The sequence below is a fragment of the Enoplosus armatus genome, chromosome 24 (assembly GCF_043641665.1).
Source record: "Enoplosus armatus isolate fEnoArm2 chromosome 24, fEnoArm2.hap1, whole genome shotgun sequence".
NCBI lineage: Eukaryota > Metazoa > Chordata > Actinopteri > Centrarchiformes > Enoplosidae > Enoplosus > Enoplosus armatus.
In genome coordinates, this window is record NC_092203.1 from 8,227,200 (window position 1) to 8,243,597 (window position 16,398).

The window sequence follows — 16,398 nt, forward strand, 5'->3', positions numbered from 1 at the left end:
TCCTTAGAGACCATGTTCAGACATTAATAATGGATAAGACTCAGCTGGAGGGGGCAAGGAAACACCTCAGCAGAATTTACCTGAGGAAAGAGGAATTACAAGAAAGTACTCGTATGATGCTCCTTTAGCATTTGATCAACTTTTTGGAAATTTTCTCTAAACTCTGAACTTCAATTCTTAATTCTTCTTTCTTTTAATAAAATAATTCTTGCTGTCATGTAAACAAAGTCAATGTAGTTTGCCTGAGTGTTTTCATATCACTGCCATTTTGTGTTACCGTCTATTTCCTGGTAAACACCTGACCCCCACAGGAAGAAATGGAAGTCCCTGACAGGAAATAATCCCTCGAAACATATTGCATTACATTTAAGGCAACTGTCTCAACCGTCAGAGCAGTAAATATCATCATCTGGCTTTGTCTGAAAGTATCTGTAAGTAAGAAAGTATATTGGTGATCATTTCAATCAGATGCTTGAAAGGATCATTATTCTGAATTCCCCACTGAGTCTGATTTTAAATGAGCTGTGAGAAAAGTTGTTTTCAGAGACATGTGGTTACACTACAACCCTTAAAACGACTTCCATTCCAGTGAAATTACAGAAAAACACCAAAACATTTCCTGACAGAGCGCAGAGGTTGAGTTTAAACATTCCCAACGAGAGTGGAAATCTGCCAGATTGAAAATCAGACGAACCAAAAATTCAAACATTTCTGCATGAGAGGAGCAACAAGGAGAGGGCGCAAGCTAACTATCACTTACAAAGGCCCTTGTGCGCACACACACACACACACACGCACAGATTACACACACAAATGTGAGACAAAAAATACAGATGCTTCGACACGCACGCACGCACATATTTATGCACACTTACAGAGTAGAGATAGAGATACACACCCTAAAATACACAAATTAACACATAGAGTTTGGTGAACTGCCAGTTCTTGATGACACTGAGAGGGGAGAAAGAAGTACACACACACACACACACACACACACTTTCCACCGCATTGTCCTGCTCCCTCTCTTCCTCTATGTCTGTTGCATGCTCTCATCTTCATTTCACACACTCGCTCCCTCTTTTTGTATCTATACACACTAACACACACACACACACACGCAAATGAGCAGCACACTTAAACTAAATGGGTGGCCTGATGGTGAATCACTGTCATTTAGCAACAAAGACCTCAGCTTGTTGTCCCTTCATCCCCCTCTCTCACTTCATCTGACACACACACACACACACAACCTTATGCACATATCAACACACATATTACACATTCACATCTACTATCGCACACGTGTACATGCGCGAAACATACACACACACACCGTATGGGTGTATAATTACAGTGAGTGAAGCAGCACTAAGGAATAATTACAGAGGCTGGTTGCTGTTGTTGTTGTTGTTGTTTCCAACAAATAAACCAGTACACAAACAAGATGGAGGGGTGAGCGGCAGGTCAAGCCATCTCTGTGATGACGCCGTAATACAGCGCCATCTCCCATGTTCTCTTTCACTCTGTGTGGACAAAAGTATGTAGACACCTAAATATTGCACTCATGTGTGACTGTTGAGCATCTCATTCCAAAAACCATGGGTATTAATCTGCTGCTATAACAGCCTCCACTCATCTGGGAGGCCTTTCCACAAGATTTTAGAGCGTTGCTGCAGGGATTTGCCTCCATTCAGCCACAAGAGCATCAGTACGTAACACTGACAATGTTTGATAAGTCCTGGCTCCTTCCAGCTCATCCCAAAGGTGCTGGATGGGGTTGAGGTCAGGGCTCTCTGCAGGCCAGACTACTTCTTCCACACCAAACTGGGAAATCCATTTGTTAAAACAGGAAAGGGCCTTCTTCAAACTGCTGGACACACACTATTGTCTAAAACATATTTGTATGCTGAAGCATTAAGACAGTCTAGCCCAAACCATGAAAAACAGCCTCTGATCAGGGGTACTATTGGTCTTTTTTCACTTCCTTCCCAAACTCCTCTATCCCCCACTGTCACTCTCTCTCTCCACACACACACACACACACACACACACACACACACACACACACACACACACACACACACACACACACACACACACACACACAGGGCCCAGGCAGTCACCTGTGCTGAAAGGTAAATGGAGTGTGAGGTTTTACTGGTGCTGTGATTGCGGGGTACAGCTCAGGAGGAAATAAGTGTTTAGTTTGTTTATGTGCTATCAGACAGCAGGTGGCGGAGTCAGCACACCGCCTCTTGACCTGCACTGGGGAGAGGGGTGGACTGAGGTCTAGGCAGGAGGGGTGAGTGTGTGTGTGTGTGGGGGGGGGGGGGTACTACAAAATTTAAGTCTAAACATTTCTGAAGATCATTCAAGAGGGAAAATGTTTACAAGTGAGCTGATGACTGACTGGAAACTGCAAACTAAAACTACAATGCTGTTCACAAATAAGTATGTGTTTGAGTGTAAATGCTGTATGTGTGTGTCTGTGCTGCACCCTTGCATGTTCATCAGTATCTGGCAAAGACTGTGTGTGTGTGTGTGTGTGTGTGTGTGTGTGTGTACTACACGTGCATGTGTGTGAAGCGGTAGGGGAGGTGCGAGGTTGTGAGGGTGAGGGTTATCCCACTGCGTCAGAGAGAAAGAGGGGAAAAAAGAGGGAGGGAGCTCTGTTGCATGGAGGAAAAAAAAAGGAGAGATGAAAAATGGACGATAAACGAGTGGCTTTGTTCTCCTGAAGGGCTGGGTTCACCGGCGGATGAAGAGCTAACTCTTACTGGGAAATCACAGCTTGGCACAGGTCTCTGTCTTTCATTTGTTTGCATTCTCTCTCTTTGTTCCTGTTCCTAATCCTCAGTTTTTAGAGTTTTTATCTCTTTATCAACCTTTTGTTCTTCTTCTTGCTCCTTTTCCTGTTTATTTCAGCCTCATTTTCTGTCTTTTATTTACATCTCTTTACCTCCATACCAACTCACTTCTTTCAACTCTTCTTTATGTCCCTACTATCCTGCATATGAGCGATCTACTGAGGCCTTCCATTCATCCCTATTTCCCTCTTGCTATTCAAGCATGTACTGATATTAAGTCCCTCTGTCCCTCACATGTAAACACATACTTACACACATACTGCCGGCTTTTCTTTTAGAAACACTCATTTCTAATAATGACATTGACAGGGGAAAGAAAGATTTAATGTGGATCAGTCACGATGAATCAGGTCTGAACTAAAAAGGAAAGTATTGACACCGATCAGTGCATCTTTAGACTTATTCTGAAAAACATCTAAAGCACCGAGAGTTGATTCAGCCCAGTTAAATACACCGTATGTACCTGACAAATCAATGTTAATCATCAAAGCTAGGTATTATAGACACTGCAAACTGGTTAAGGAGACATTCGACAACATTTCCAGAGTAGATATTTTGTTTTAGCAGTTTGAAAATCAAACACCAAAACCAAAGACAGCTCAGTAAAGCACGTTAGCAATGTAATAGATTACAGATATTATATCACAATATTTAGGATGTATATAAATAAATTAGGTGTGAACAACATTGCATTGAAACATTACATATAGAAATAATCTTCTCTGCAGTAAAATGAAAGACTGTAGTGATGATGTTGGTAATTATGAGACCGTTAGAGTCACGATCTTAAATACATTCCTTCTAGACATGTTTACTTCAGCTAGACTGAGCTTCACCATTTAATTATCCTGTTACTTTAGCTCATGTGCATGAGAGTGTGTGTGTGTGTCTCTGTGTTTAATACCCTAACAACCTTATTACTTGCCATGTTTTTACCTTAAACTTCTTGGTTAAATGGGAGCGCGGCTCGGCTTTAGACCGGCCTCAGGCGTTTCCTTACGTGCTCAGTTAAAGGGGCGGGAGGTAAAACTCTGTAATTCAATTTCAATTAAAGGAGAGAAGAAGAGGAAGCTTTAATTGATTGTCGTTATGCCAGAGCTGTGTGTGTGTGTGTGTGTGTGTGTGTGTGTGTGTGTGTGTGTGTGTGGGGGGCACACACACACACAGATGTCCTACTTTCTCCTTGCTTGATTATACTCAGCTTGTTTCCAGTCTATGCCTCATGGGGAGGGGGTCAATACTTAAAAAGGCTTTTTCAGGCAGTTTTCAGACTACTACTGTATTGTAACTCATTTTAATTATATGTTATTATTTGTGTTTGTGTCAATATATCTAAATATTAAGCTTTCGATTGAGTTTTATCTAGAATATTACTAAAAGTTGGATATAAACAACAATGCACATCAGATAAAAATATGCTGAAAGGTTAATTCATTTTTATCTTTTGTGATTTTTATTAAATGAAACAAACTCAATCAAACTGTTTGTTTAAGCTACTTTCACTGTCCAAAGCTTATTCTAATGTGCCAAAGGCTATCATTATAATACCCCACGCAAATATGGCAATGTTATTACACTGAGTTTGATCCCCAAAGTGATGGCGACTCAAAAACGTCCTGAAAGTCTGCCTCTCACATTGTGTACAAAACGACACGGGTCAATGAGTAGATGTTTTCAAAAAAAAAAGAGAGAAAGAGAAAAACCCACAGAACTGCTTTTACCAAGTTTGTTTTTGCTCTTTTTATCCTTTGTTTGTTTGCATTATTTGTGGTGGGATTTTTATTCGGCATCTCCTCGTCCCTCGTTGGGCTTTTTTTTTGGCTCGGCTACAAGGCGTTAATGAAAGCATTTCAAGCAAACATGTTGATTTTTGTTTCCATGGGGATCCAGAAGGCCTGACAATGTCACAGAGGCTTCGGCCAACAGACTGGTGGAAAACACTGCTGCCTTTTTCCCTCTTTTATTCACATTGTGTCCCTCTGTTTCTCCTCAACTCTCCATCTCTGTTGCATCTTCTTTTCCACTCTACTACTTCCCTCTTTCAGTGTTAATCACTCTTTAAATTTCTCTCCCTCTGCCCACTCTTTACCATTTGTTTTCCCTTCTCCGTCCATCTTTTTAAGCAGTCCTTCAGCTCCGTTTCTCTCTTTTTCTCTGCCACTTTTCTTTCTTTTCTCCTCTTTCCCTTTCTGTTTCTGACCCTCTCTATTCTGCTCGCTGCCTTTCTTCCTTTGTTGTCATCTATGTGTGAAGAGCTGTGATAAATAAAGACAAACACAGCAGTATGTGTTTGTGTGTGTGCGTTTGAGAGACGGACGCCAGCTCTCTGATAGCATTGTTAGCCTCTCCACCTCTCCTCACTCCACTGCACATCCAGCTACAGGCTTTCTTCCCCCCTCTCCATCCATCCAGGCCCCAAGCCAGGAAGGCGACTTCGGGGCCAAGTCAGGCCAGGACGGAGGCTTCATTGTGGGGATGCAGGGGGCTTCAGTGCTAGAGGATGAGGACCAGGAATCCAGGCCAAGCCCCAGACCCAAGACCCTGATCTGGCTTGCCAGCCGGCGCACTAAAGGGCCTTCGTGGCTGGGCACAACATCAGGGCAAGAGGGGAGATGGAGGCTAGAGGTCTCAGCAGCGGTAATGGCAGTGGCTAGATTAAGACCTTCTCTTAGAATCAGCACAATGGAGGAGGTCTACAGCGGAGCTACACGCGCGCACACACACACACACACACACAGGCGTACACACATACACACTGCCTCTATTCAGCTCCGTCCATGTCGCCCATCAGAGGCAGAAAACCATGAATAAATACATGAGCAGTGTAGAGCTCCATAGGACTGATAAAAAGAAAGAAAAACACACATGAATTACAGGAACTGAAAGAAAGAATGGTAAATTGAAAAAAGGGAACAGATGAATAATTTTGATGGTTTTGTACTACAGTAATTGTGATGGGAGAAAAAAAAAAAGGGAAAAGGAGGTTGATGAATTATGAAAATCCTCCAAGTCCCTGAGCTCAGGAAATGGAATAATTAGGAAAAGTTGAAGAGCCAAGTTTGGAAATTAATGGCAGAAATGAACTTTCAGAGGCCTCTGAGTTATTGTGCGAGTAGTATCAGGTTTACAGTTATGACACTATTGGTCTGGTTGCACTGCAGCAATAGCATTCAAAGATAACTTAACAGATGCTTAAGTGCTGATGCAATTATTTATGACAACTAAATCAATACCAACGCGACAACAACTAATAGAATGACCATTACAACCACTGCTATTATTAGAAGTATCACAACCATTATTACATTTACAGCTACTGCAACTCCCTGTTTAGTTTTACAAGTAACTGTGGATGCAAAACAGTTTCATGTGAACATCATTTGTAGAAAATACTGTTGCAAATGATCTACCTCACCTGCCTTCTGTCTGAATCTGAGGTGAAAACTTTGGTAACAAGGTTGCAGCTGAATAAATAAGAAAATAATAATAATAATCACCCTAATTGTATTGGGGTGGAGGCAGAAACCTCAAAGATCTGGGAAAGTAAAAATCATCTGATACAAGGTCGATTTGTGATATTTCCATGTTGAAAAACTGTAGTAAAAAACAGGTCTCTAGGATAGACAACAGCTAAGTGCGCAACAAATGAAGCTGGTTGACTTTTTATTAGGACTTTCAAAGACTTTCAAGGCCTGTTTTGGATAGTTGGCATGGTATTCTTTCTGTACAGTCTACATGGGCAAAATTATGGAACAAGTGTGTTTATAACTTTGGACTTTTGGACGATCAAGACAACTTGTACGAAACCAACTGATTCACACATCTGAGTTTTCACTATTAAGAGATTCTTAAAACCAATGATAACATTTAGACTCTGGACTTGATTAAATCCAGCAGATAATTTCACAGAATCTCCAGTTGGTACATTAACCAGGGCATCGCACACATCACTACCTTTACGTAATTAGTTCACACAATATGCCCCAATTTTCACTTTCTGTCTGCACATTATTCAAGGCATTATGAGAGTGGCAGGAGAAAGAGAAAAGCAAGCAAAGAGAGAAGATGGTGTTCACAAAGTATAAATAAACCCATGAGGACATGGTGCCTGCCCAGTGCAGCACACGGTGGGTTGCTTTATTGAACACTGTTCATTTTTCTTTGTGTCAGCTAATGTCCATGTTTTTGGCCACAGAGGAGAGTAGAGGAGCCTAGATACCTGGTAATGTCTGCAATAAGACCTTTTTACCACCTCTTACCTCTTCACCTATACTATATGGTACTTCTGTAGTCAAAGTGTGTGCGTGTGTGTGTGTGCGTGTGTGCGTGTGTGCGTGTGTGCGTGCGTGTGTGTGTGTGTGTGTGTGTGTTTGCGTCACAGCTCTCAGAAAAGGACCCTGGGACCCTCCTCAACAGTGAGAGCTTTTAGCTCTTCTTCGCTAATGTCCTGAATAATGGCATCTTGATGGAGAGAGAGTAGACGAAAAAGAGAAAGAAGAGAAAGAGAGAAAGGGGGAGAAAAAGAGACAGAGAGAAAAAGAGGGGAGAGGGAGGGGGAGAGATGGAGAAAGAGACAGAAAGAGAAACCTCTGCATCCATCTGTCTCTGCCTCCAGACCTCTATCAGCAGCAGGCCTATCATTATTCCCTCTCTCTGCCTTTCTATTTTCATTATTCCCTTTTTGTCTCTTTTTTCAGCATGATGATGATCCGCAGAGATTTACTTGCTCTTGCAAAAAGACACATCTCAGTGTGTGTGTGTGTGTGTGTGTGTGCGTGCGCGCACATGTCCGTCCAAATGTAAGGAGTCCTTATGTGACATGCCAACCTTTTAGCAAAATGAACTTCTGATGACATTGAAGCATTATTTGGAAGAAAAGGGAATATGCTGTTTTTAGCAACATTAGCTGAAGCCACTCCACAAGTCCTTCAAGATGTAACATCACTAATGGTCATGTTGGCTCCGACACAAACTCCAACTCTACTGAAGTCCACTAAAAAAGTGTGAAGTTGACGTGCAAAGTTAGATATCTCCCTCCACATGTTGTAGATTTCACCTCTTGTAATGTGTCAAAATGTTATATTGGATTTAAGAGAAGTACATTTTGCTGTCGGCCATGTTGGTGGATCAGACTTCCTCCCCCTGTGCCAAAATGTAGCTTTCCAGTGAGACAGAGCCAAATTAACCCTAACCCTCTGTATCAAAACAATCCTTAAGAGATGCAGAGCTGACGTCATCGATGCTACATGTGTGTCTTCTTCGGTCTATGGTTGAAACAGAAAAGTGGAACTGGAATAAAACCGTTTAAGACTTACAAGATAAAACTGGTTCCTGTTTTGTGCCACAAAGAAAGCTGCAGATCTTCTCAGACGTCTTACTACTACTTGTCTGAAATATCTGATTTAGTCACTCGTCGTGTTAAAGTGCAACTTTAAACTGCCTGAAAATAAGATTCAATCACTTCCACTGTTTATATAAAAATGCAGAAGTGTCAAAGTGTCAACCCAGTGATGTGTAAACTGTATACTGAAAGAGTCCAGTATACAGTAGCTAGTTACTACTTCTATTTGCATCACATACTTCATTAAATATCGACACTGATTCCTTGAAAAACGTCACACCCAACAGGACGAAGTATTTGAGAGTAATACTCTCGATTTCACAGCTGCCTCAGGTGTTATTCTCATTCGTTTCCTTCCTTTTCTCTGGTGTGAAAACTGTTCCTGCTCCGTCCCTGTGGATGAGAGTGTCAGCTAAACGTGAAGTGTGTTGTGCTGTTTGACCATGACTTGTGCTTGTTTGGATTGTCATTTTGGCTCTTTGGTTAAACCCTGCAATATTAGCAGCGGGTGGTTGATTAAAAACCTCACTGTTGGTATTTGGGTTGTGAGGTAACTCTGGGATGTTCAGCTGCACTGAGTAAACTGCAGGGACAGTTCAGGGTGACTGGCCGTGACCGAAACACACCGACAATCCCACATTTTCCCCACCTCCTTGTCTCTCTCGGTTTCACATGTGCAAGCATACTGGATCTGTGTGTGTGTGTGACTCTCTCATTCATTGAGAAACACTCTCTCTCTCAGTCGTGGGGGTCATCGCCACATCGGGCAAGTAAACACAGGGAGGTCAACCAGTTAAACATTAATATAATTATTTTCTACTCCTGACTGTGAAAACAACTAAATATTTTCTGCCCATCACAGTTTCAGGTGAGATGAGACTTATTTTCACCCTGTATTGGTCTTTATGTTTAAAGAACAACGCCTCTCTGGAGAAAAGGCCATCCTGTTATTTTTTTTTCTGGGGTTTTAAACTTAGCAACTGTCCTCCTGCTTTCTGTATTATTTCCTTTTTCCATATTATCAGCTCTTCCATTTTCAGAAGCAAAACTGTCTCATAAGCGATATTGAACATTGTCGCCTCCTCTTTCCAGCGATAAGTCGATCCTCCGGACCCCCCCCCCCCCCCCTTCCTATTTGGGCCTCACAGTCAGGAAACTGGCATTATATTTCTCTAAATACATATTTTTCCACTTTCAGGAGCAACACTGATTTCATAGTCGGACTTTTAACTGTCGTCTCTGGACGTGCGCATTTCCTCCTCATCCAGATGATATAGACGCAGACTGGCATCACCCAGGGCCCCGGCGCTCAAATAGGTCACAGCTTTTCCAGCGCGATGTTGAGTGGGCAAAAAAAGTTTGTGCGGTGAAATTAAGTTGCCATGTCTGCGTCAAATAATTGGCTAGAAGAACAGGGCCTGTTTGCCTCTGCGTGCAAGGACAACCTGTGTGGCACGGAGCACACATCTGTCTCCTCGGGGGAATGATTTATTAGACATTTCTGGGTTTTAATATTTATCTTTTCTACATATTAAACCGCACGGCACAGCTGCAGAGCACTTGAAATGGTTGTATAACTTCGTGTAAATGCCGATTATTCCCGTGCGTAATCGAGTTAAGAGGAGAGATGCTGGTTCAGTGGCACTGCGATGCACAGCTCTGATGCTGCCCGTTAGTTAGAGAGGGTCCGCTGATATTTAGTGTGGAATAATAATGGACAAATTCCGTATCCATTTTCTGTGGCCTCGTTTGAATCAGCAACCCGATGCTTCAAGGAAATTGTTTCATCTCAAAAACTTTAAAATATGCTTTTAATTATCGCAGGAAATAGGTGTTTTTCATGAGGTGGCCCACACACACACACACACACACACACGGAGCCACTGGCATACCTCTGCACAAATACACACTGCTGAAATCTACACATTTACTGTCATCCAACGAGCCTCCAATATAATTTCGCTTTAAACTGTTTTTTAAAAATCATACTAAAAAATGTTGCCGTTGTATGCTTCCATTTTTCTCACAAATGCCCTTTTTTTCTTTAGTTCCGGGAGGTTTTCTCCCTCAGAAACAGTTTAATTTCCACCTGTTTTTACCACCTTTCCTCTGTGTCCATTATTCTGATTAACTTCCCTGAACAATCTTTTTCGCTTTATACATTTTTTTTCTGTCAGTGTGATTTGGATTTAATTCATCTGTTGAGCGCCTGTCGATTTACACATGATGCATCCTGCAGGAGCAGTCTGGGAAATAATTGTCTCTTTTCGACCTGCGCTCTCATAATAGACAAACAGTGAGCCTCGATACTGTAGGAAGGTGCGCGTTAACTCAAACTCCAACAAAAAAAATCCAACAAACACACAACTCCAGACTTTTAATTTAATTTAATTAGGCGTAACTGTAGTAAAAAGCTCCGAGTATTTGAAGGAAAGCTGATATTTCTGTGCAACAAATCAAAATTCGGTGCAGGACTCACTGCTGCACCTTTAAGCAGACGGTTTCTTTAAAGGCCTCGGCTGGTTTGTCTTTTAAAATTCGCCTCAACGTAGAAACATTGATGACATATAACGTTTTATTTACAGCTCTCGGTGTTTCTAGAAGGACGGACAGCGGACGGAGAGACTCCTCTGCTGAAGTGTCCGTGAGCACTGACTCCCGATCAGCTCCAGGGGTTTCCTGACCTCTGGTCTCTGGAGAAGACGGGAGTTTCCCATCAGTATCATTTATTAACATTATTTTTCTGCAACTTTCTTTAATTGACAAGGAGCTCCGCGCGGAGGCGCGCCACTGTTTCCAATTACGCACGCGCGATTACTGCTGCACGAGGCACAAAAGGTATTTCTTTTTATAGCATCAGTGAAGAGGAATGAAAAGAAACAAATACATGTAAAACCTGTGTTTATTAAAAAACTCAACTTAATAATCATAGAGCTGCACGTGGACATGAACAGACTGTGGCAGTAAAAACATGCAAATCATAACTACCATGATATATATATATATATATATATATATATATATATATATATATATATATATATATATATATATGTAGAAGTAAGCATGTTAAATTTACTGCCTTAAACTGTTGATGTATTTGTATCAATATGATCTCCCTTCGATCATCAATTCAAAAGAAATGAAAACATGGTTATAGATCCTGCTTCACCACAGAAAGGGGACCACAGGTGCCCTTGTAGTCCGGTTTAAATTTAACTATACATTTGATCGACAAATATTTTTTCTCCGCAAACGAGAAAGGTTGGTGAAGCTGACTTTCAGTTTACCCTCCGCTTCATCCTGAGCTCCTCTCTCCTCCCTCTCCCTCTCCCTCTCCGCTCTGGCTGTGCGCTGTTTTCTGGGGGCTCCTTATAAATAAAATCCACCGTCCCCGGTTCCTCTTCCTTATTGGTCAGGTGGAGCCGTTACCTCACTCCGGGGCCGGTGACGCAGCGTCTTCACGTATCCTTCATGTGAGTCTCTTCTTGTTTCTTATTGAGAGTCTTGCCGTCGGTCAGAGGGGGAAAGCGGGATTCGAGACGAGCCGAGAGTGCCGGACGGACCGGGTGCGCTCGATACTAAACACTTCCCATCCCGGGAGGAGAGCGGCGCACAAGAGCAGTCCCTCTCTCTCTGTGTCTCTGTCTCGCTCACTCTCGCTCTCTCACACACACACTTTCTCTAAGAGTCTCTCTCTCTCCGTCTCTCTCGCTCCCTCCCGCACACACACACTCACGCCCGCGTGCACGCACGCTCCGCATACGTCTCCACTTCGCCGTTGTAAATTACGGCATTGATCTTAACGGCGAGTGCGGATCTGTCTCTCGGTCGCCCTTTCTTCGACGGACCGACTCGGAGAAACGCTCGACAGAGAAGTAAGTATGAGCACTTGTTATTTATTACCATTATCATGATCGCTGTATGTGTGTGTGAGTGTGTGTGATCATCGTGTTCGCTGTAACTTAACTTCCACTGTTAGTTCATGGAGACGGTCCATCCTCGTCACACATCACGGATCCAGATGGTTTATCCGAAACATTTTCCGAAACTCTTTCTGCTCGTATCGACTCTGCGCGCGTTGCTCTCGGGCTGCTTGCGGTTGTTGCCCGCCAGGCTGCGTGAACTAAAAGTCTTCTTTGAATTAAAAAGAGCCTTTGTTCACTTTCTTTGCCAGTTTGTGCTTAATGAGTTCCACTCGCATGGATTTACGCACCGGCCGTTGCTTTTGGATTTCGTTGTAGTTTTTATGGTCCGTTTCTCTAATTAAAGCAAATGAAGAACTCTGACGGTGGATGAGAGACAAAACCCTCCTGCGTCCACATCAAATACAAGTCCATGTTATCGATGTGTAGTCAAGTAGTTTAGCATTCAGGTTTGTTTCCAGAGAGGCTGCTGACACTTCAACGTCGCTAAAGCTTTAGAAACAAGTGGAAACCAGCTCTTCCCTACTTGAAGAAAACTTTATGATACATGAATAACCAGCATGTTGAGATGGAAATGTCTGCAGTGTGTACCAGTGGAGCTGCTGCTGTCGCGGACTAATAGTTGTTTGCACTATGACAAACATCTCTGTAGGTTTGCCGTGCGTAAAAGTCACAGCTCGTGTAATCTGTCGGGCTGTGGGCAGCGGTGCTCTGCGCTCACAGCGCGCACAGTCAGCCACAGCGAGAAGTAATGATCCACTTCACACTCAAGCTATCAATAATAACCACGTTATTTGGTTCCTCTTAGAGGTGCAGGAGAAAGTGAAGGTGTGTTAATTAGGACCTGTATTATTATTTCCAAACTTCACTTTGACCTTATTTCCCATGTTTGTCATTTTAAGCAAAAAGTCTTTATATAAGGCTGAAACATCTCCATAAAGTCTTCAGGTTAAAGTGAGTTGCAGTCGGCTTTACCCTCCTGTCATCACACAGAGGGAAATGCATTTAGCCATGAGACACCACACGCTTACATACCCTTTAAAAGGAAATATGCCATTTACAGTTATTCATCAGTTACTTCCCATTTCAGTTCTCAATTGCAGAGCAAGTTATTCCTGCTCTTCAAATTCAGATTAAAAAACAAGTTTCTGTTCTGATACAGAAACCACAGACACACACACACTCTCACATCTCCTTTCACTGCTCACCTTCCACACACACACACACATCTGAGCATTAACACAAGAGCCTTTCCTATTTAAACACAGAGTCTAACTTAGATTCGTGTAAGATAAAACTAGTCGATGTTGATGAAAAGGTGATGAGGAAACATTTGCTGTTGTTACACTGAAGCGTTCTCAATTTGACCTCCGACACACATTTCAAAATATAGTTTTCCAGCTCTTTGGACCCACTAATCTAAACTGTTTGTCTCCCACTCTGTCTACCTCCCCTTTGTGTGTGTGTGTGTGAGGAACCGATAATGCAAACAGAGAGCAATGTGTGTATGCATGCACTGTATGTGTGTGTGTGTGTGTGTGTGTATCTGGGTCACTGCTGGGCACTGTGCTCAGGGGCTGAATGTGTTTCTGAACACCTCTCGTCTTCAACACTGAAACTGGGAGTCACATTTAAACTAACCCTTCTCCCCTGCTTGCAAAGTATTTCATTGGTAACAGTGTCTGCTTTGTCGGCCGTTGTCGGCTATCGTCAAAAAGCTTCTCATTTGTGTCGTTCATTAAAATCTATCTGTCGTGCTGCAGTTGGTGTTTTTCCGCATTTTAACACTGGAAATAAAACTGCTCAACTCCCGTGAACACAGGCACAGCTCTACCAAACTGTTGCAGGAAGCAGCTTTAATTTGTGAAATATTTCCCTAGACTTGACCCTGAAGTCACTTGCAAAACACATGCAAACACGTAACATGGAAAACGCTGCCTGTATGCATGTGTGTGTGAAGGCACAAGAGCACCAGTCACCTGCCACCTGTTTTAAAATGGTTTTGTGATGCTTTTTTTTTTTTTTTTTTTAAAGAGGTTTTTGAATTTTCTTTGTCTTTGTCCATTTGATTTTATCCCTAAATTAAAAGGTGAAAGTAATATTGAAAATGTTTAAATCACATGTGCAGTAAATTCAGCTTTGGTTTAAGACTTTTGTTTTTGAAACCAGGTTTTGATAGTTTAGGTTAGGATATTCTGCATTTTCTGGAGATTTTATGCATTTTTGAAAGTATCTCAGTCAATGTTATGTCAGTTATAGCCAGCTCTTCAATATTTCCCACCCATAGCATAGTTTTAGGTGTTTCCAGAGCATCGAGAGAGAAACTTCACCTTTCTGCAGGGCTTTCCCTCTCTACACTTGCCATATAATAGATACGGTTTATTGATAGAAGAATAAACCTCGCTTTGAATATGAGTATGTGGAGAATGTCAAAATAAAATACCCAAAGTCCAACACCATAAAAAATTGAATTGCTTTTAAAAATGTAAGATAAGTACCTTTTTCTTTCATATCATGTGAAGAAGTAAAAAAAAAAAACAACTAACACACACTCTTGAGAGTGGAGTGAAATCCCTCTGACAATAAGAGAGAGCCTGTCGATTCTCCACAGCTCCTCACAAGATGCAGAAATCAAGGTTACCACTCAGGGGAGGAGGAGGAAATGGGAAATTATTTTGGTTATTACAGGCAGGTGTTCCTTCTCTGTGGGAATATCTCCTTGAACTATTTTAAAGATTGTGTTTTTTTCTCACAGTGGTTCCCTTGGCTCTTGGTCAACAAATGCACTTTGAGTAATCTTTTGAATTTGGCTCTTTCCATCAGGCATGTTGATTTGCGTTGTTTGACATTTTTTATGATGGTTCACAAGTGGTGATTTTTATATCTGTTAATTATTGTCTACTCTGATAGTTCAAAGGGTAAAACACAAACCAAAGAAAGTTATTTTGGAAAGAATAAAAACTCATTATCTGTAGTCATCTGTTTTTTAACTGTGGAAAATTGTTTCTACTAAATAATTCTGACACTGTTTAATAAAAATCTGTTATATTAAATCATATCGTGATTCAAAATATTTTCCCACAACTTTTCTGTATAACAAAATTAACTATTTTGCTAAATGATAAAGATCTAATTTTGGGAATGAAAATTTGCGAAAATGCCACTTTCCAGGTGATATCAAAAGGTTGAGCTCACAGTAATTAGTGTTTATTTGTGTTTGTCGTTGACCAGGTAACTCCTCTCATCCTGCGTGTGTCTGTGAGGACCACTGGTCATGTCCGTTTAGCCCCCCTGCGTGATGCCTGATCATGACAGCACCACCCTCCTAACCAGACAGACCAAGCGCCGACGTGTCGACATTGGGGTGAAAAGGACTGTGGGTAGCGCGATATTCACCCGCGCCAGGGAGACCCTGCTCGACAGCATGAACCAATCGCACGGCATCGATCAGGACGGAGACTGCTCGTTGGTCAGTCACGGCCATGGAGGATCTGACGGAGAGAAGTCGAATGTTTTGAGGAAGTTGCTGAAGAGGGCCAACTCCTACGAAGACGCCATAATGCCTTTCCCTGGCGCTACTATCATCTCTCAGCTGCTGAAAAATAACATGGGAAAGAATGGAGGGAGTGACTCAGGCTTCCAGGTATACACAAACACACATACAGGCAGTGTTGAAATGTTATGTCAATTAATCAATTAACTGATTTAGGTTTTGATAATCAATTATTGGTTTTAGTCGCCGTGTCATTGAATCAACCTCGCATCTGCAAATAGTCTTCAATCCTCATCAACTGATCCGTTAAATCATTAGTTTAATTAGTTAATAGTTTATTAACTCAGTCCTCCTGTCCTCCATCACAGGGGAGTGGAGCTCTGTCCAGTGGAGGCTCAGAGATCCAGGCCGAGGACGCCTGCAGCAACTCCTCCCGTGACCGGGACAGCCCCTCTGACTGCCTCTCTCCTGGTCCTCCTCTTGCCCCTCCACCTTCTTCATCCTCTTTCGGGCGGCCACCACCTCCTTCGAGCCATAACTCCCACCCTTCCTCTCAGCCCCTCTCCCTCTCCTCCTTCGACTTGGACAGGCTGTCCGACGAGCACCTTCGTGCTAAGCGCGCCCGCGTGGAAAACATCATCCGCGGCATGAGTCACTCGCCTCTGGTCCGGCCGAACGCCGGCGACCACAACCAAGAAAGCAACCGTGAGAACGAGAACAGCAGCAACAACAGCAACAGCAGCAATGACCACAGAGGAGACGGCAACA

At 42.5% G+C, this 16,398-nt stretch overlaps 1 protein-coding gene across 1 annotated transcript in view; it reads left to right on the plus strand.

Annotated features, from left to right (window-relative positions):
- Nucleotides 1-15,435: 15,435 nt before the first annotated feature.
- The window catches only part of prox1a (prospero homeobox 1a), a 28,434-nt gene continuing 27,471 nt past the window's right edge, over nucleotides 15,436-16,398 (plus strand). Inside the window, exons 1-2 of the mRNA XM_070930770.1 lie at nucleotides 15,436-15,780; nucleotides 15,999-16,329. Coding sequence (XP_070786871.1) covers nucleotides 15,436-15,780; nucleotides 15,999-16,329 — 676 coding nt within the window. The remainder of the gene's footprint in view (nucleotides 15,781-15,998; nucleotides 16,330-16,398) is intronic.